Below are 21,625 nucleotides of genomic sequence, written 5' to 3'. Positions count from 1 at the left end.
CCCTGTCGCACAGCCCTAGTTACGGCCCTGGCAGCGCCTATCTGAAATAATATATCAGCAAGCATTTTAACCATGTCACATGACAAATGATGCAGTAAGTCCCTCTTCTCAGCAGTCCCTTCCTTCTGCTGCCATCACATGACCACGGAGTAGCTCCGTGACTGGCTGACTGACTCTCACATGTTACACTCTCCTATGCTGAACCAAACTAATTTAAAAAAATTACCTTCTCATAGGCCTGCCTGTCTGACCGATTCATCTGAGTCCAGGCAGACAGCAAAAGTGTGAGGCTGTATTCTTCAGCGGAGTCAAATAAATCCTCAAAAGGTGGATTGAGTTTCTGGTAAATCACTGTCTTCATGATCTGCTTCACACCAATGTCCATGGAAGCAGAAGGGGATAGATAATTGGCAAAAATTGACTGGAGGAAAGAAACAAAGGTAGAACAATAAATTATTTAATTACTTTCTTATGGGATAAGAAAGAACTTGACAGCAGATACAGTAAATGGTTGATGCCACAAGTGTTACCTTTTATATTTTAAATTTTACAGTTCTAGAAGTGACGATGGCAACATGTGAAGTTGCTAGACTGCTATCTATCTTACTGTACACCCTTCTGTTAAGTTTGCAAGTTCCCAGCAATATTCAATTAGGGTTCATGACCAGGAGATGAAACTCTGTTATAAAGAACCTGGGTAATCTGAGACAGGGCTTAGATTTGATCTATGAGAATCCTTTATCATATAATGGTCCCCAGTGACACCAGTAGATCAGACCGCCATAGTCAGTCTGGTCGTGGTCTCCTGTTTAGCAGCCCGCTGTTCAATAGAACTTAACGTGATCACTGGTTCTCAGGTGCTTCTAGGTCTTATACATTAACAATTGCCGATCAATATGGTTACAACTAACATCTAACTAAAGAGCGAGAGAGATCAGGAAGGCCTAGTCATGCACAAATGGACAAAAATGGTCAAAGCAGGAACTAAGTCAGGGCAGGCAGCAAGAAACAATGGTCAGCAACAGTAATCTGATAAAACAATAACACTCAGGACAGCAAACAAAGCCTATAATATGTAATATGATAGAAGTATCAGAGTGATATAAGGCCTGGACTTACTGTATATAGGTGCTGTCACTTTACTGTCACTGAAGGCTACTATAGGATCAGAAAAGAATCATTTACTCCAAGCGACCATACTCTAAAAATTTTGCATGAAAATCATTGAGGATACAGGTACATTTTTATTTATTTTTATCCTGCTTCCTAACTTCAGCAAATCTAACACTGGGGATTTTCCAGCATTAACAATGGTGCCTCTCGCCACCTGGAAATTTAAAAGTAAAAATTTCTGTTCAAATGTATTGTCACCATTGTCCTCTATGTAAGAAGCAGCTCTTGTTACTGAGCTTCCTGGCATGGCGACATCTATTTATGTTTCTGTGTCAGCCTACACCAGTTTATGGTTCTTGACAAATTTCTTGCCCATGTGCTCTCTGGATCCATCAACCTTCCTTTACACGTCTGACCTCTACATCTGTTTGCCAGAGTTTTGTACCCTATTTTTTTTGTTATTTTTACACAGTTACCTGATTCATATAAATTGATTGCTAATCCATGAACTGAAGTTGCTCTGTTTTGCTGACTACTCTACACTCCTAAAACAGTACCATCATCCAGAGACTGTTTACGCCACGGAGCTGCGATCCTGATCCCAGATCTGGACAGAATAATCTGATCACCATAGAGGTCAAGTGTACTCGGTGGTTATGGTTAGGCAACAAATTACTGAATTTATAAGGATTTGGCATGACCTTAGGAGCCACATTTATTGAGCTGCTAGGTTTACTTACAAACCAAGACAAGGAAGTCATTGAATTATGGAAGAAACTGCATAAAATACGTGCCAATAATGGTACTATTGCTATGTCCAGTTACACTTCCTTCTAAATTAAGTAATAGCCAACACCATTATTAAAGTTTTCTTAAACAGTGCTATACGCACCCAAAAATGATGTATTATTCATCATAAACCTGCATAAGAATAACAACCAAAAACAAGTTCAAATAAAAAAAAAAAGTACTACCATTTAATTTTATTAAGTTACATCGAACACAAATTAATCTAATTTTGTCATATACATACACCTTTGCCTTGCTACACACAATGGGCCTGATTCATGAAGGCACACATACTGAGCGCAACATGCGTTTGTTTAAAAATGCACGTAAATCGGCTCTGCGCATTCCCGAATTAAACAAGGAACGGATCAGAAGATACGTGCCGAATTCGAGTGTAGGTCTGCTCTGCTCTAGTACACAAGACACTGAAGGATACGTCCAATCCCTATGTGGATCACAAATGCGCAAAAGAATGCACGCAAAAAATTTAAATAATGTCACCTGCTAATAATATAGGCATTAATGATAAAATATTATTATTTTTTTCAAAAAGTGTCCCCCCATGACATACATTTATTAGGATGTTCTTAATGTCTACTGTACATAAAATAATTTTTTACAGTTGCTCCTGATTGCAAACACATGTTATAGCATGCATACGAGCATGTCATCACCAGTGATCAGGACTTAGACTAGCCCTGTAGCTGGAGCAAGAGATACGGCAGAAAAACAAGTAATCTTGAGATCCCCAGAGCTTGGATCAGACGCTGCTGCCTGCACTCTAGTTTGGAACGCCCCATCTGTACATTGACTATGGGCAAGCTCCCCTTCACTGCCCCAATCACTCCCAGAAATTGTGGGCTGTAGTAAGTGTCCTTTACGTATGCAGATGGAGCAGACATGGCTGCGTTTACTGGTGTATGAGCAGGTTCTGACCATGCCCAGAGTGATTTTGTGTACGATACGCCCAATATAGGCAAATACGTGCCCTGATGAATCAGACCCAATATGTCCTATTCTGCTATGTTAAACTGCTGGATACTGTAAATAATAATAATATATAGTACAGAGTCAAGTCAGCATCTTTTTATATGGCTAAAATGATAGATCACCTTAGGAACCATTCCTCATTAACCAGTGGGGGGCAACCTGCTAAACTTGAAGGGCCTAACATGCATTCCGTGACTTGTCCAAAGTGCTATATATTGTATTTTTTTTTATTTCGCTCTCAAAGGTGAACAAGAAGTTTGTTTTTTATATTTCATTAATAGGTCACTTAAGACTGATTGGGGATATCCACAGGGGCTTCAATGGTACCCAAATACAGTTACTGTGAGCCACCAGCAGTGGGGATCTCCAACAGGGCGCATGTGATCCAGTAGATAGCAGCAGCAGCAGCAGCAATGATCTGGTGGTCTACTATAGGATCAGACAACGTGTACAGGTGCTGGGACGTGCGGTCTGATGGTTTTCATTAGCAAAGGTGGCAGGTTTCCAAGCAGCAGTAGAAGTAATGCGCATTAATATGGATATGTGGCATGTGGATGGCAGCTAGAGATGTCTACGCGTTAGATCAGCTCTGTGCCTACTCTCCCATATAAGCTTCTTCCCACAAATATAAAACAGGTAAAAATTAAAACGGTAGTGAGTAGGAAATTACAAGGTGTGACGTCCAGCGAGGACAAGTTTGTTTTGAAGATCTACTGGAATCCACCTCAGTTCAGCTGCGGGACCCAGAAAGTTCAACTGCCATTGCTGTTGCCATCTCTGGTCCTCCTTTGGTGATCGATGCGGCCTCCACAGATTATCTTCTATCCTCTTATTCTCCTAACAGGCCTCGTCTAGCACTCTCTCTGAGGGCCACGACCTGTGGGGCAGAGGCCACAAAGATCATACCTCCTTGCGGGTCCCTGGCGAAAGCCACCTCTCTCGTTAGACTGTGGGTTGAGTATTGTCACACTAGACAGACCCGGGGATCCGAATCTTAGCCTCGGTTTGTGACAGTGTCCTCATCTCTTATGACTGAACCACTGAGTTGCTACTGGGAGTAGCAGTGCCCTTTGGTTAGATTGTCTTTCTGAACCAGAATTGAACATACAAATAATTTTTATATATTCATTATTTATGTTCATACTTCAGTTACAACAGTACTATTGCCAGCAATGGTCCAAGACAAACAGGTAAATCTGTTTCAGTATAACAATGACTCTGTACCTTCAGGCAACTATTTTGAATGTGAGAATCTATCATCCCATAAAGGAGAGATATTGTGTGCGGAGAGAGGCTGTTAGCAACACAAAGGGATCAAAATCTCACTAAATCTCTGTGTAGTTCTCCTCTGTTATTCAAGAAGTAAACATGTTGTACCTGCAAATCTTGGGTGCGTGTGGGTACAGAAATTATGATGTTATTTAAGGGATTGAAGCTGGGCCCAATTCCTGGTTGAATCTGAAGCCCAGAGAAGTTGACCAACGCTGAAACCTATGGAACCCGTAACCTCGAGGCAGGGATGGGTTGTCTCAGGGCCCAATTGCGGTAGAAAGTTATGACAACATATGACAAAATATCTTGCCTAAGCTGCAACAAACGAAACTGTCCCTATAAATGCCTCGTCTGCACTGGCAACCCATAGCAGAGTGGCCAGGGGGACATTTAATAGAGGCTGTTTAGGCTGGATACAAAGCTTGTTATCACTATGAAGAAATCAGTCCAAGATTCCATAAAATATTCTGCTAGATGTTACAGATAACAGTCTTGGCCCAGGTCCCCAGACAGTTTGTATTCATGCAGCACTGATCTGGCTATTCCTGGATTACCACCCCACCCTCCTCATATAAACATCTGCATTCTTCTCCATACAGTAAAATAAAATAGGGAGATATCTGCATAAATAAAGCCTGACGGGGTTAATAGAGCCTTGTAGTATGTTCATCTTATGGATACATATGGAAAGGTCACATTTGGATAAATCCCAAAAGCAGATTAGTTAAATATGCAAAAATGAAGGTGATACAATTTGTATACTTCATTAGGAATAAGTATTCCTAGATATTTAATATGATCTAATTGGCAGTGAAATGAATAGTTTAACTGGGGCAGGAGTGAGGTGTTAATAGCATCAGACTTACTAAAAGTACATTATCTGGAGCAAGGTGCCTGATGAACACACCAGTGAGGGTTAGGTCTGGAATGTCTGTTGCCCCGATACTGATATTATTGCACTTTTTAATTTTTGATATCATCCACATTGTGCTGAATATTAAACAGCTGAATGGTTCATGCCTTAACTGGTTGCTGCAGGATTTATATAGATTTAAAACATATTGTCCCTCTTTTTCTGTAGGTTCGTCATTCTGTCTGAAATCAGGGGAATCTCTGAATTTAAACTAGTAACTTCTGATAAGTTCTTCTAAATCTAGTTGCAATATTTTCCAGCTTTTGAAAGTACAGTAGTGAAGTATTCTCATAAGATCCATCAATGGCAGTAAGGAACTTCTCTACGGAGAATATTGTTTAGGTGCAGGATGTTCTCACAATGCTACGTTTCATCATGTTGCAGGGTCCCTGAAGAACATCCAGCATTTGAGTCTATATATTCCCTTGAGGGACTCACAGAAAGTCCAGAACATCTAGACTGGGATTTAACTGTAATCACGGCTGCCCCCTGCGCACCCGATGGCAATTGAAGCCTCTCAGGTTGTTTCCTAGCAGTTCAAGTGCAAGTTCCAGCACGCCAACACCATCTTGACCCTTGTGTTTAAATTTTGGGTGATTTTGTCATTGATTTTCTCCTTTCAACTGAATTACCATCATGTTAGTGGTAGTGTACCATCTCTCAAAAATGTCTCTCCTTATGCCGACAAACGCAGTATTCACTGTTGAACAAACTGCAGAAATGATAATTTAAGAAATATTAAGATTAGAAGTCATTCCTGGCTGTGTAGTATCAGATTGAGGGGTACAATTTATCTCCAATTTGTGGAAAGTTTCTATACTGCACTACATCTAAGTATTCACTTACTCTTTGCTTTCCATGCTCAATGAAGCAAACTGAAGGAAGAAATTAAACACATGAATACTATCTGTGATATTTCAGAAATCTTCAGGAGAAATGGACGGACTATATGCAAAGTGTTGAGTTTGAATAAATAACTCAAAACAAAGTTCCTTCATAGATCTTAAAGTCCCTTTTAGGCAAAACTGCCCATTAGTCAGTACTTCTCAGTACATGTAATGTAGGTGATAGCATCTGGATTTCTATAACAACAATCGTCTGCCTTCCAAGTTGGACTAAATCAATTGGATTTTTAAAAATATCTGCTCAGGTTAGTCTGGTTATCTTTCATTGCAAACTTTCTGACACAGAGAAGGTTCATCCCGTTTTTCAGGTTTCCATACTAAAAACACGTTGTGCAAATCCAGGTTTATCCCACCACGTCCAGTACCAGAAGATGTTCTTAGACTTCATAATCTTCAGAAGAGTTTAAATATCTGCTTCAAAGGAAAGGATGCGACCTGGAGGACAACTATTGGGAATTTGAGAAGAATATGCTCCCAGCCAGGCAAAAGAGTTTTTGTAATGAGATAACCTAACAAGTCAGCCCCCAAAATACCAAGCAGATGTTGGAAGACAGGGGGATACTTTTGAAACTGGGGATACGTCTGTCCTACTCTTCTCACTGAGTAGTCAGGATTCTGGGCAGGCACAGACACAGCTTCTGTATCAAGCTTCACCAGCCGGGATTCTTGTCCATGTACTCTCTGGCTCCATCCTCTGATGTCCTTTACGTTGGCCACACATGGGCCAGTCCTGCTGCTCAGCACAAGCACTGGGTGACTGCGCCAGTGTCCATATATGGTCACAAGTATAATGGACAAAGTGGACTAAATCACATCTGACATGATAGAGGCCTATTAGTGTGATCAGAAGATGACCGCTCACTCAGGGGCACATTTATCAATTTTATCATAAAGTGAAAAATAGTTTTCAATCCTTATGGCATTGATAAGGATTGAACTATTTCTCAAATTTATGAAAAACGCAACAGAGAAACAGCAGTTCCGATAAACTGCTGTTTCTGTGCTAAAAAAAAAAAAATCACACTTACCCCCCTCTTCGGAACACAATGTCTACAGATCTCCTTCTGGTCCTTCGAAGAACTGCACATGCGCACAGACATCTCCGCTCTGTCTTTGCAGAGAGCGAGTGGTGAGTGACAGGGAGGGATCATGTGATCCCTCCCCACATGCGCTGCCCAGCTCTGCTCTTCGGAGCAGAGCTAACAGCACTGAAATCTTTCAATTATTATAATGTACGCCAGCTTCAGCTTTTTTTCTGAACTTGTTAGATTGCGAGAGGGAGCTGTCACCTACTATTGAATGGTGACTGCTCCCAAAAACGAAAAGGAATGCAAAGCAGCAGATATCCACGATATCTGCTGCGATGCACCTTTCTTAAATATGCGGGACACATGGATTTTACGGTGAGTGCACGATAGTGCACCATCACTGTTTGTTAAATATGCCCCTCAGGCTGGTAGTGGTTATTTTTAGGGGCCGATTCAATTCCTACATGTACCGCTGCGTTTAAAGTAAAAAATAAATCTGCGTGAGTTAACCAAAGAAGCCGCGGCCGTTTTTGTGTACCGCTGTCTAAAAAATAGTGCTATTCAATTGCAAAGCATTAAACGCCACCCCTGAGCGTTAATAGGTGAAAGCAAAATTGATGAGAGGGGAGGGGAGGGCTTTATGCAGCCATTTAGAAGATAAAAACAACAATAGCCGACAAAAAAAATTGAAACTTTCTATTACATTACAGTACATTACATACCTTACTTATACTATTGTCATTACACTACACAAATTTTAATTTTTATCTACACTAAATTATCACAAAAACACATTACTACATACATACATACTTTAAAAGCTTTAAACAGATTATCTTATCCAAATTTGTTTTTATTGTGTTCTGTCTTCTTTTTCCCCAAGACCAGACAATGCTTGTCCTGTCTCCTCTCTGAAAGATTTTTTTGATAAAAACATCCATTAATATGATTATGAGAAAAAAAATTGTTGATTTCAATACTTTTCTGATGATCTATTTTTTTTAACACGGCCTGTAGAGGTGCGAGAAAAAGGTGCTGGTCCTCACCCCGTTAACATATAATTGAATTGTTCCCTTAGCTTTTCCCTATATTGTAATAAGAGCCTCAAACACCCCGCAATGTACTAGTTTTGCTAAAGAAATAGGAGGCATAACATTTGAATTGAATTGTGGGTTACATTATCACGATCCTAAATGACCACAAATAGCGGTAATAACAAAGCGTTAAAAAAATCAATTGAATCGACCCCTCAGACCGTGTTTACCAACATTCTAATGATCTGATCAATTTCAAATCGGATTATCAGGCATCATGGCTGCTTTTTCGGGTCAAGCGATATTGGGCCAACTTCCCCAATGGCCAATTTTGTGGCCAACATTACAAAGCTAAGCTCTGCATTTACTGTTTGCTGCTGTTATACTCTAAGAGTATAACACTTTAAGAGTATACACTTTAAGAGTGTAACACAGTAAGTTCTGAAACACGTTACTCCTCTGTCAAATTCTCTTTGAGGTGGAAGTTTATGGGGAAGAGGCAATAACACCCAGTTGGCCAGCGATTACAAGTAAGTAATATCCTGTTCAATCAGGTGATACTTTCATTACACATCTCCAACCCTGGTAGGTTTCAATTGCCCTCTCAGGTTTGATCTCCATGTGCAAGCAGTTTATAGTGAAGATTTCATTATTGGTCGGCCCAATGAAACACTAACTGGGGGGGAAGCAATTTTGAAAGAGAACTGGACAATCCCTTTAAAATATTATCTCTATATCAGGGGTCAGGGAACTTTTTTACCTTTTACCCCAAAATATATTTACATACGCCGATGTTACCCCCTTGATTTGAAAGGAAGGAAATCATATATTATTAATAATTGAAATACAACATTTTATTGAATCTATTCAAAATTTCTTTGGAAGCTTCAACTTCAAAACTTCAGGTTTTGGAGAAATGATATTGTTTTATTTTTGATACGAGAGCATCAATATTGGGGCATTTTGATGTGGGAGCAATTTGGATATAGTCTTCAGCGTCCAATCGATTTCTCTGCTTTGTTTTTATGTTCGTTAGAGTGGAAAATCCTTGTTCGCAAAGGTAGGTTGTTGCAAAAGGCTGCAACTTTTTGACTGCCTCCTCATGTGCAATTTTGAATGTCTCTGCAGCTGTTGACATCCAAAAATATGACAGATCTGCTTTGTTTTCAAATGCAATACGTGCTTCATTATTGCATCGAAGCCCAAGAAGTGCCTCTGCCAACCCTTGAGGCTCTTCTGGTACAACAGCAATTTGACATTTAAAGGGGTCTACAATCCAACTGACAGCATGTGAATCGGCAGCATTACCCCCAGGAATTTCATGTTCACCCCATTTGGGGTAATTTACCCCTGTTCCCTGACCATTGCTCTATATCAACCTGCAGCCAAATAATCACAAAGTCGGAAATGCTTACTACACTGCCAGCTAATACATTTTGAACAAAACATTCCTCAATAAAAAGTAACACATTAAAATGTTAATTTATATTGAATTCAAATATTATTTTCAAAATGATGTAATTGTTCATTATATACAGGAAAATTTACTAAAATGTATGCATGCACATCTTTATGACGCACACATTGGTACCTCTCCAGTTTTTGTTGAACTACATGATGGACCGCCGTTAATCGCTGGCTAGCAGGTTATTTAAGGATATGCAGTTTAAAAACAGCCATGGGTTTCTATATCAGGATTTTCTTCCTATTCTGTTTCAACAAGGCATATTTTAGATAAACAGCAGGTGCCTTTTTGTACCTCAGAAACAGGTGTCTTATAAGATGTTTTCATGCCATGAATCTGTTATAAAAACCTTATTGCAATTCAGCTACTGGTGTTATTCCAAAACATGATGTACACTTTCCATATGAGGACTGCCAGAAACACAGGATATGTGTCATAAGCCACAAAATCAATGAAATTCAAAACATTTCCACCGACTGCAGAAAATCTCTGCAGACTTGTGATCTGAGCCTGGTAACGCGCCTGTAATATCTGAAGCCATTGAAATGGCTTTTCTCACAGAAATCGGTCATGTAGTGCCAGAGCTGAACACAGATATTGTGAAAAGAACATTTAACTTGCAGCCGCTTTGGTGAGGAATCAGATTAAAGCTCATTTGGGTTCCAATGAAAACACATCTTGTATTTGCAAAGGGCTTAAAAAGCTATCTAAAGTACAAAAGTAAATATCCAGGCTATGGGCTGATTTGTCTGTGAACATTCTCATCTGTGTGTGATACTATAAGGTCTGTTCGGGATTTTTGTATTTATTTTAAGAGTCACATTGTAGGATGCCGTCCAGTGGCTTAGTAATGTGAAGTGTGGAGATTTGCTGCCACCTAGAGGCTGTAGAGGAGTTAGCTTATATATTTTTTTTGTTTATATAGTTATTGTCTCAAAAGAGGCATTTGATGAGACCACAAGAGTTGTCACCAGGGACAGGCTGGGCTGGGGGGTCAGGAGGGCATCAGCCCCCTGGGTCGGTCCCATAGTGGGCTACCTTTGGCTGGGTCACTGGGACACCTGCATTTAAAATAGGCTGCTAAGTCAAGTCTTGCCCCCCCGGGCTAAAATATGTCAGTCCTCCCCTGGTTGTCACTGGGGGTAATTTAGGCACAGCACACCTAGATTCCACTGTTGGAATATTACAAAACTATATTTGCAGAATATGCCAATATATATTGACCCTGCACATGGATTTGTGTTGCAGAATTGCATCTATTGAAGAATGAGAACGTATTATGTGGGATAGATAGTGGGTGTAGCATGCTGGGGAAATTTCGAACCTCATGAAGTGCACTGGTTGTGTACTGTAAATCAACTTGGGTTTCTTCCAGTGGACTTAATGGTCTGCACAGCGCTTTTCGAGGTGTGCGCCTACTCTCTGCTCCACATACTAGAAGAGTGCCCAGGTTTGTGGAGCGGCTGATAAATCTGAAGAGGCGCACTCTGCAAAAGTGTAATCGCCACGTCAAATTCCAAGCTCCTCCCATTTTAGAACCACCACTTACATTAAATTCATCTTTTCCATTTTTCTTCTAAAATACTGCTCGGCTTACCCTTATTTAAGCCTTAATTTAATCAAGACAGCGATGGGACATCAGAACTATTTTTATTACATAATTTTGATTATTAAAAGTTAGCTTTTTTGGAGGGGGGCAATTGAAAGTTGAAAAATGTGTTACATTAAAATTACAGGACGGAGTGCGATCTAAACCAGCTCAGAGTTAGTTGAAAGTTCAAATATTATTGTGGATTCAAAACTAGGCCCAGTGGTGCACTCACTTCGTTGTTTGCCCCTCTGCGAATGCTGTAACTTTGCCTTTTAAACCAACCAACCACTATAAGGAAAATGGCCCCGATGAAAACAAGTGAGGGCAGGATTTTGCTCTGTGTCTCAACCCTGGGGTAGATTTATCAAATCTAAAAAGAAAAGTGGACGTGTTGCCCCTAGCAACCAATCAGAACTGTAAAGTGCTACAGAATTTGCTAGCGCTAGATAAATAAATGTTAATGATGATGATGATCAGATTCTATCATTTTCTAGAATGTACTAGATCAATGACAGCTAGAACCGTATCGGTTGCTATGGGCAACACCTCCACTTTTCCTTTTTCGAAGGTGTGATAAATCTACCCCCTGTGTGTTCTTGAAATAACCATTTTGGATCGAGAAAAAAAGGTCTATACAAGAACCTTCTGTGCCCTGGCAAAAAGCTGCGTTAACATTACTAATTAATCTATTGACCCACAGAAAAAAAAAGACTGTATTCTTTATTTTAACGCATTTTCTGCCCAAAGCCGCGTAGATTCTCCTAAGTAATAGTTTGATCATCCCATTAAACTTAATGGTGATGATTAATTGGACGGAGTTTATGCAAGACAATAAAACTGTGGCTTGGCATGGGTTTATAATCGCACTATAACTTGATTCAAAATCCATCACCCACTTTTACACCTAATACAGGAAATATTTATATAAAATGTCCCAACAGGTGTGAAGACATTGTAAACTGATCAGTTACTGCTCCAAGTCGCCATGAAAATGATCTGACGTGTCTGCAGAACAATGTATCCATGCAGCCCTTCTGTCTCTCTAATACATTATTATGTGTTATACACGACAGCACATTATAATGGAAGCTCTCACTATAATCAATAATCACAAAGATCAGGGGTAAATGTATCAAGCTGAGAGTTTTCCGGCGGGTTTGAAAAACAAATCAGATTCTGGCTATTTATTTAGTGCATTCTACAAAATAATAGCTAGAATCTGATTGGTTGCTATAGGCAACATCTCTATTCAAACCCGCCGGAAAACTCTCATCTTGATAGATTTACCCCCAGCGTTGGATCACTGTTGTGAAAATTGAAAAGTTGTTTCAAATAAATTCTAAAAACCTATTTGGGTAGGAAGGGGTGACAGCTCTAGATCTTTGCCCAGTTTCAAAATGGCAGCTTCTGTCATATATATATAAGTAAATGCATACCTCTCAACTATCCTGATTTAGGCAGGATAGTCCCAAATTCAGGGCTCTGCGGTCTGCTTTGTCCCATTGTGACAAACTTGAGAGGTATGTAACATTCAATGCTGCTCTGTGGTGAGCTGCCATTAGTACCATGGACATTGCAGGAGTTGTATGAAGGAGGCTGGGGTTTGCTCAGTGCTTGAAAGCTCCAGACATGTCCCAATGTGACGTGACCATACCCACGCCACGCCATGGTGCATGCATGTTGTCTCGATTCCAGAATTTTAAATGTTTAAATGCAAGATGTCATAGAAAACATTCCTTTTGCACAATCATATACTATGACAATGTGCTTTGCTGCTTGTTCTAGCCAGACAACTTCTATTCAGTTTAAAAACAAAAAAACAAAACATGTTCCTATTAATCTTTGCGTGAAGATATTTCGGATGATTTGTGATAAAAACACAAGCACAATATCTAATATTCTTGTATTGACATTCAAGAGATTTGATAGGGGCATACATCATGTGTTTTTGGGTTCAGACAAGGGTCCTTCTCACTAAAAAGACAATATTCCCTAAGTGGGATTCATGAGAATCACAGAATGTGAAGAACATTATGCAATCCAGTCACTCTCGGCACATAACATCTCGTTCCTGAGATTTACCACTTACTTGGGAATGTCTGCGCAGTTTAAAAGGTTGAAGAGTCTCTTGGTAAAACAAGTGATGATAGGACTGTAGATCAAACCAAAAGTAGACACTATTCTCCCACAGCTGAAACAAAACAGCAATATCAGAGTGAGAAAGCAAGGTATGACTATACAATACATAGAGCCTTGGTGCCTGGCCTAGAACTTATAGCAAAAGAGATAGCCAATTGGCAACAGTGGGTAATACAAAATAAAATATTTTCTTTTATTGTCAACTAAAATGCATCCATCGTCTAAACACAATAGAACCAGCCGTTCTGTGACCTGAATAGTCATTAATCAGAATATAGGCTTTTATTAAGAGCCAGTGACATCACTCAGACAAGCAATGTTGCCAGTTCAAATAAATGGATAGGTTGTATTCTCGTTGATATTACAATATCCCAGAGGATGGCTGCCTCCACTGACAACCTGTAAACAAATCAGTTGCATGTTAACACATAGTACATAGAAATATATACAATATGGATACAACTTTGGTATAAAAATGTTGCCTAATATACAGGATACATGTTTTACAGAAACCTGAAACCCGCCTAGGGGTAAATGTATCAAGCTGAGAGTTTTCCGACGGGTTTGAAAAACCAATCAGATTCTAGTTATCATTTATTTAGTACATTCTACAAAATGACAGCTAGAATCTGAATGGTTGCTATTGGCAACATCTCCACTTTTCAAACCCGCCGGAAAACTTTCAGCTTGATACATTTACCCCCTACTGTTTGCTGACCCGTTTCCGACTAACGTCAGATGATATTCATTTCTAAGGCACGTTACAGTCAGTATAAGAGGAAAACAAATTTTCAACATCTTTTCTGCAACTGTTACTTGCAAAATATTTCCTATAGACATTTTTAAAAGGTATTAAAAAAAAACCACCATGTACTCTGTACCTTATCTGCTCGCTACATTCATCTGCTAGTTACAAGTAGTAATTGCATTTTATAAAAGAACCAAATAATAAGTAAAATCAAGTAAATGTATTGTACTGCGCAGCTACAGATCCAAAATGTTTAATGGTAAAAAAAAATATATGTAAAGGATCCACAGGGCAGATAGTCCTAAATTAAATTAGGTCCATAGTTTTCAATATATACAGCAACACCCATTAAGATACTCTCTATTAAAGAGACAGTTTGTATAAGCAACATAGTTGTATAAATCAGAGTGTATAAATATATTAGCAGCCACTTTAAAATAAAGAAGAGTCACTGAAAAAAAGTTGCACTTACTGATACTCCTGAGGAAGCCAGAAGTGAAAATCGGACTATTCAGTTCATAGGCAAACCGAGGGGAGGTTCCTAGTGCCTGGAAACCCCCCTTCCCAGCCTGGGGTACTGTATGCTTGAGGTGACTAGACCCTGACCCGGGACCAGCTGCTTTGCAGCTTGTGTGCAGATCGTTTCTGTCTGCACTGGTCACAGCCCAACAAGTATTGAAAGCAGCAAGAACAGGTAGGAGAGAGCAGGACAGTCTGTCAACTGTTCTGACACACTCAGTCAGGACTTTGTCCTGATTATAGGGACAGTTGTTAGGTATGTCCTGCTACACACGGCTCTGCTCGAAAAGGGAGAGCTGTGTGCCCCTAACAGTAGTGCATGCAGCATTGCCCGTGTATATGATGGGGGTAGGAAGAGTTGGAGAGCAGCCAACCACTGTCTAAAATTATAGCCACGCCCCGAATCATACACCACTGGTGGTGTGGCATGGAAACCCCACACTACAAATCCTGCTTTTGCGTCTGCAGTTTGAGGTGGACATACGCTTTGCAAATTATAAACTTTTAATAACACATTTTAAAAGCTGTAGCCAGTGAAGTGATGCACACAAGGTCCCTTTATACCTTTATATTTAACTGAATTGCTATATTATATCAAAACTTTCCAAGTGTATGTGTCATTTCTTTCTATGTCTGATCCGTTGAATTTAGTCAATCCATAAGCCAACTAACCTACCAGTATGTTTTTGGACTGTGGGAGGAAACCCATGCAAACATGGTTAGAACATGCAAATTCAATTCATTCTTGGTCGGAATTAAGTTCATCGCCCAAGCGTTGTGAGACAACAATGCTAGCTACTGTGCCGCACAGAAGTTACGTTAAGGTGATCTTGTCAAGGGAAACACTGGCTAATTCTGTGGTAATAGCATGAAATTATGTCATGCTAGAGCATTGCAAACGAATGTGTATTATAGTTTCCCGTTCTCTTAGGTATCTCTGACTTAATGGGGAAAGCGAGGTATTATTAAGGTGTTGGTCAATGGGAAGAGCGTAACATTTAGGTAAGACTTTATAATGGCATTTCAAATAAAGTATGTTTCTAGAACTGGCAAAGTTAGTAGTCAAAAAAGTTTTTAATGAACTGGGGGTCCAGTCCTTTTCTAATTCTCTCTCCCAAGTAAAAGATCATAGAGTGCGTTGAAGGAGTTTATAAAGACAGGAGATAAGATGCGATCAGCCTTTGTACCAGCACACTGCCTCAAAGGGGTTAATGGGTTAGTAAAACTGGATTTATGGGGAAGAAAAGAGAGAAAATGTACAATTTGGTAATACTGCCATTGGTATCTACAAGAGGTCTGAAGAGTATGAAATGGGGAGAAATATCCCCCTAGCAACACTACTGTGAGCCAGTAAAAGAGCTGCCTTTCTACTCGTACATAAAAATGCAGAATTATCATCATCATCATCATTTATTTATATAGCGCCACTAATTCCGCAGCGCTGTACAGAGAACTCATTCACATCAGTCCCTGCCCCATTGGAGCTTACAGTCTAAATTCCCTACTAAAGATACACACTCACACACAGACAGACAGACAGAGAGGGAGAGACTAGGGTCAATTTTTGATTGCAGCCAATTAACCTACCAGTATGTTTTTGGAGTGTGGGAGGAAACCGGATCACCGGGAGGAAACCCACGCAAACACAGAGCGAACATACAAACTCCACACAGATAAGGCCATGGTCGGGATTCAAACTCATGACCCCAGTGCTGTGAGGCAGATGTGCTAACCACTAGGCCACTGTGTTGCCCATATTATGCCCATAGAATTCTCAGTTACACACATTTGCAAATGCAGGATAAGCCACCCACCACTTCACGGCGCTTCTGCTAATAGGGCGGTCCTGACTATAAACAATGAGAGTCCCTATATACTGGGTCATATATTTATGTGCTTTTAAATTGAAAGCTAACTTACCAAGAGGTATCCCAAAAGCCTCCAAATGGCTACCAGACATCTCTCAAACAACAATACAGAAGTAGAAGATACTCAATCAAAATTCAATACCCATAGAGGTATAGGAAAAAAACATTTAATAAGTGTGCACATAACACTCCATGTTCATGAATATTTTAGGGTAATTTGGTTACAATTGAGGGCTAGCTGGGCGGCAGCTTTCTCTCCCGCCTTAGGCGCTAACATTTTAAGTTAAAGCTCTGCTCTATATAGTAGCCTCCATTAATCTATAATATAAAAGCCTAGCGGCGTGTGTTAGTCTGTGTGTAGAAAAAAAAACAACAAGCTGCAGCGCCACCTGCTGGGCGGAGTTATACACTGACCTACTAAATTCTTAGCATTATATAATATCTATAAAATAAAAGCCTAGCAGCGTGTGTTAGTCTGTGTGTGAAAAAAAACAAAAACAAGCTGCAGCGCCACCTGCTGGGCGGAGTTATACACTGACCTACTAAATTCTTAGCATTATCTAATATCTAATATATATATAAGCCTAGTGGTGTGTGTTAGTCTGTGTGTGAAAAAAAACAAAAACAAGCTGCAGCGCCACCTGCTGGGCGGAGTTATACACTGACCTACTAAATTCTTAGTGTGTGTGAAAAAAAAAACTCAGAAAGGGCTGAAATTTGGTATACTAAGATGTTTTTTATTTGTTAATTTAATTTGTTAATTGTTAAAAGTGTCTATAAAGATTTTAAAAAAATATATATATATTTCTTGAAGGAGAAGTGACAGTTGGGAGTGGTTGGTGGTTGCCGGGGGTGACAGTTGGGAGTGGTTGGTGGTTGCCGGGGGTGACAGAGTGAGAGGAGTGTGATACTCAGGACCGCTGAGAGAGATCCCTGTGTCTGGATAGACATCTGGATAGATGTGGCGATAAAGATAAAGGATGAGGTGATGGAGAAGAATGATGAGGTGGTGACATGTGGACAAAACCACGTTAAAAAAGGGCGCTTATGTTGGGAAGTAACACTCTTCCCATGAGGAGGCCTGGGCTATGGCCCAAATGCATGACAAGAACCTTTTTAAGACCTTAAGTAGCTTGATTTGACTAGAATGCATGAGTATCATGCACGGGTTAACTTGTATAGTATATTTACACATCATGATCATTTTTTAGAACAGATCTGTTAGCAAAACTGAGTTTACTGGTTCTAGAAATTAAATATATAAAAAAAGAATTTGTCCCCCTAGGATAATCATCATCATCAGCAGCTATTTATATAGCGCCACTAATCCGGCCCTGATTACGTTATTTGGACACACGTGCTTCACACAATTGCGGAGGTTGCAGCACAATCCCACAAGTATTGTGACGTCTCCGCAGCTTAGATTTACAGTGGAAACAGCCAAGGGACCAGCAGTCCTGAGTAGGGTGCAGTGAGTGAGGGGAAGCTTTATCCAGAACTATACAGGACACCCGATGCTGGGCAAAGTGCTGCGAGTGCTATTGCTAATAGCTGAAGGAGCGCTGTTATTTGGTTACCCCTACAACGAGTATACTACTACTAAAAATAATACTGAGACTACTGGTTTTGAGACAACAGGGATTACAAATCCTCCCTCAGATGTGTAGCTGACAGAATTGAAAGGCGACAAAGTTACCTTTCTCAACAGGTACCATCTTTTAATATGAAGGATGATAATAATATATTGGATATGCGTAAATTGTGGGACCAATGTCCAGTTTCCATCATACAAAGGGACGTAAATGTCCAATGACCAATACAAAAGTATTTGGATGGCAATATTATCCCTGAGGGTTACGCATATTTAAATTGGCTTATTTTAAGGATGATGTTGGTTTCACCAATGAATGTAACACCATTTTAGATGCTTGTTCATTCAGTTTAATGAAACTCTTAGTTAAATATAGAATCACTAAAATAGATTCAATACAAGTCAAAATGTAAAAAATACATGGCCTTCTAAAGGAGTTTGAGGATGAGGAGGGTTTTAAAGAGAGGGATCTCAAAGTCAATAAGAAAATTGAGGAATTTGAGAAGTCCTCAATTAAGAGAAAAGATAATAAACTCCTAAGAGATAAAGAGGACTATAACAAAGATGAAATTAGATCTTATAATAGATAATATAGAGGTTGATTTATTTCTAGAGATAGATCCAAAACCTTTCGGGTTTGCAACGTTTAAGGAGGGATTCTATAGGAACACTAGAAGAACCCAACATTCCATAATGATCAGTGGACTCCATTCTTCACCCTCCAGGCTAGGTTATACTGGGGAGACAGAAGGGACTCTACTGGTTCCAGCCATGGCAGTAGATTTGAAGGTGATAGAAAAATATCATATGCAACATGAGATCTTAGTGAGAGCAGAATGGATGTTGGACCTAAAACAACAAGAAAGGTTGATGGTATAAGATCTGACTTGGGTACAGTTGCTGCCACCTCTGCCTCCTCTTCTTCCTCTTTTTTAGGAGAGGGACCCTTTGACATATGCACATAGAATTCAGACAAGAAATCTACATACACCAAAAAGAAACAGAGTTAGATTTAGAGGATGCAGAGGAAGGGTTGCTAAGTCGATCATAAAATGTACGCCGGTATTGACACATAAAAGGATTTTTAATTTGTCATCCAAATTACTAACACAGTCTGAGATAAAACGTTTAGAAAAAGGGCTAACATTTGCACCAGCAAATAACTCAATTTGTTTAATCTCTTTGTGGCTATGAATGAAAACATAAGAACACTTAGCAGGAAAAGCTTTTTTGCCCATAAAGCTTTAAAGAAATCTAAAGAAGAAGTGAAGCCTATTGTTTTAGATACGGATAAAGTATCAACATTGGGACATCTTGAATCCCTGAGGAAGGAAAGTGTAGAGGATGAATCTCCACTGTCTGCCTGTCTATATGATCTTAACTCTTCAATTACATCTAAGGATTACAAAAATAAGTCCAACTTTTACCCCCTACAACTCAAAGGTCTGTATAGCAAAAGTTCCTATAAAAGAATCATGTAAAACGTTAGAAATTTGTGTGAGAGAGAGAGATTGAGGAACCTTTAAGGGACAATTGCATTATTAAAAATCTGCCGACAAAGAGGGGATGGATTGAAGATTCAAGATAAGGCTAATTATCATGCAGAAGCCATGAGACAACTTAATGATGAGCGATTTTATACCAGACTTGATAAAGACCCTACCCTACAATATCAACAGGAATTACGACACATTGAGCTCTAACTGGTGTGATTTCACGGATACTTTTTAGTTTTTGTTCACTCAGTATCTGGTGGTTCCCACATACTACCAATTACCTAAAATTTATAAGTCATAGTTTTCACCCCTGGGGAGACCTATAATTTCAGGTGTTCGCTCATTCACTAGCAATCTATCCTTTTATGTTGATTCATATTTACAGAATTTTGATTTTACTCTGAAGTCACACATTAAAGATAACACTGATTTTTTTAAATAAATGGAGGGTATGGTGTGGAAATCATCCTACTTTTTCTTGACATGTAATGTTCAGGCTCTTTATTTAAATATTCCTCATGACTATGGCACTGAAGCAGTCAGATATTATCTGACAAAAGATATGTATATGGATCCTTTATTGTATGGCATAGATGATAGTTCATTCTATCATCTATTTTATTCATTCTCAAACACAATTATTTTATATTTGATTCACTTTTTATTTACAGACATTGGGGACTGCCATGGGGACTAGTTTCGCTCTGAACTTTGTTAACCTATACATAGGACTGTTTGAAGAACGGTTCATTTTGGGTTCCAGGTTTGGGGAGAGCCTAGTCCTCTATGGCATGTTTATAGTTGATTTATTTTTTGTTTTGGATGTTGATGATGTTTCCATATCTTCTTTTTGATCACATCTGAATTCTGATGATTTTGATTTACGTTCACTAGCACTTTTGTACTTCACATATTGATTATCTGGACCTCACACTGAAGGTAAGTGATGGTATGGTTGTTACCGAAACATTCTCTAAGGAAGTGGATTCGCATAATTATTTGCCTTATAAAAGTGGCCTCTCCAGAATATGGAAGGATAATGTCTCTAAGGACCAATTTCTCTGTATGAAAAGAAATTGTCTGAATACAGAAGATTTTAGGAAACACATTCATAAATTGTACCAGTCCTTGTTTCAACAAGGTTATCATGAGTATATGCTTAAAAAGCATATAGGGAAATTAAACAGATGGACAGGACTAGTCTCTTTGATCAATCTCCCAGAAAAAAAAAAAAAATTGGGGAAGGGAAAGATTGATCGATGGTCTTCATCACTCAATATAAAGTCATGCAACTGAAATTAGATTATTAATAAGAACTTCAATCTGTTAGAGCTGGATGAACTTATCGGTCCTTCTGTTAACAAGGGCAAGAACATAGAAAGAAAGACTGGCACCGAGTTTTTGTAAGCTGGCTTGGTGACAGACCAAATGTTTTTTATCGTTGAGACAAAAAGAAATACATTACATGTAAATTTGCGTATAACAGGTGTACCGAGTTCTTTTCCTTTATATCTGGAGAGAGATTCTTTATTGAAAAGGTTTTGGACTGTCAGTCCAATTAAGTAGTGTACTTTTAGTGCGGTATTGTATATTGGACGCACTATTAGGTCTTTGGGAGTACGTTATTCAGAACACTGACGTAATGGTCTTAAAAATTTGGAAAAAGCACACTATCGCAGCAGGTTAATTTATGCCAAAAGGGCAATTTGGTAGGTCTAAAAGTCAAAAAATAGACCAAATAAATATTACTAAAAGAGGGGGTGATAGATTCAATCTCCTCTGTTAAAAGAGAAGCTTGGATCATCAGACTTAAAACCCTGATGCCTTCTGGTCTCATTGACACAATAGAATTAAACAACATTTGATAAATATTGTTAATTCACGTCTATACGTTTGAGGAATGTTGTCTCTATCTGATTACCTTATTACTTACAATTATAATGATAAGACATAGAATTTTGATCTCGCCTGTACCATTGTATTTATCTTAGGTTGTTGCATTTTTTCCAGTATCTGTTTAGATTTGATGGATATATTCTGCCTTTTTCATCAAGCTGCACTAATTTAGGCCTTTAACATATAGATCTGTGGTTCTGATTATGAACAACTTTTGTCCTCTAAATTTTTTAAACCAGTCTTTTTAATGATAGTTTTGGTTGAGATA

General features: G+C 39.1%; 1 protein-coding gene across 6 annotated transcripts in view; it reads right to left on the bottom strand.

Annotated features, from left to right (window-relative positions):
- The window catches only part of RGS22 (regulator of G protein signaling 22), an 82,791-nt gene that overhangs the window by 28,576 nt on the left and 32,590 nt on the right, over window positions 1-21,625 (bottom strand). For all 6 annotated transcript variants that reach the window (XM_075213859.1, XM_075213860.1, XM_075213856.1 and 3 more), the window contains exons 14-15: window positions 13,190-13,291; window positions 227-421 (exon numbers count right to left, since the gene is read on the bottom strand). In XM_075213859.1, coding sequence (XP_075069960.1) covers window positions 227-421; window positions 13,190-13,291 — 297 coding nt within the window. The remainder of the gene's footprint in view (window positions 1-226; window positions 422-13,189; window positions 13,292-21,625) is intronic.

This window comes from Mixophyes fleayi, chromosome 5 (assembly GCF_038048845.1).
Source record: "Mixophyes fleayi isolate aMixFle1 chromosome 5, aMixFle1.hap1, whole genome shotgun sequence".
Classification (NCBI taxonomy): domain Eukaryota; kingdom Metazoa; phylum Chordata; class Amphibia; order Anura; family Limnodynastidae; genus Mixophyes; species Mixophyes fleayi.
This window is presented reverse-complemented; position numbering and strand designations above follow the sequence as displayed.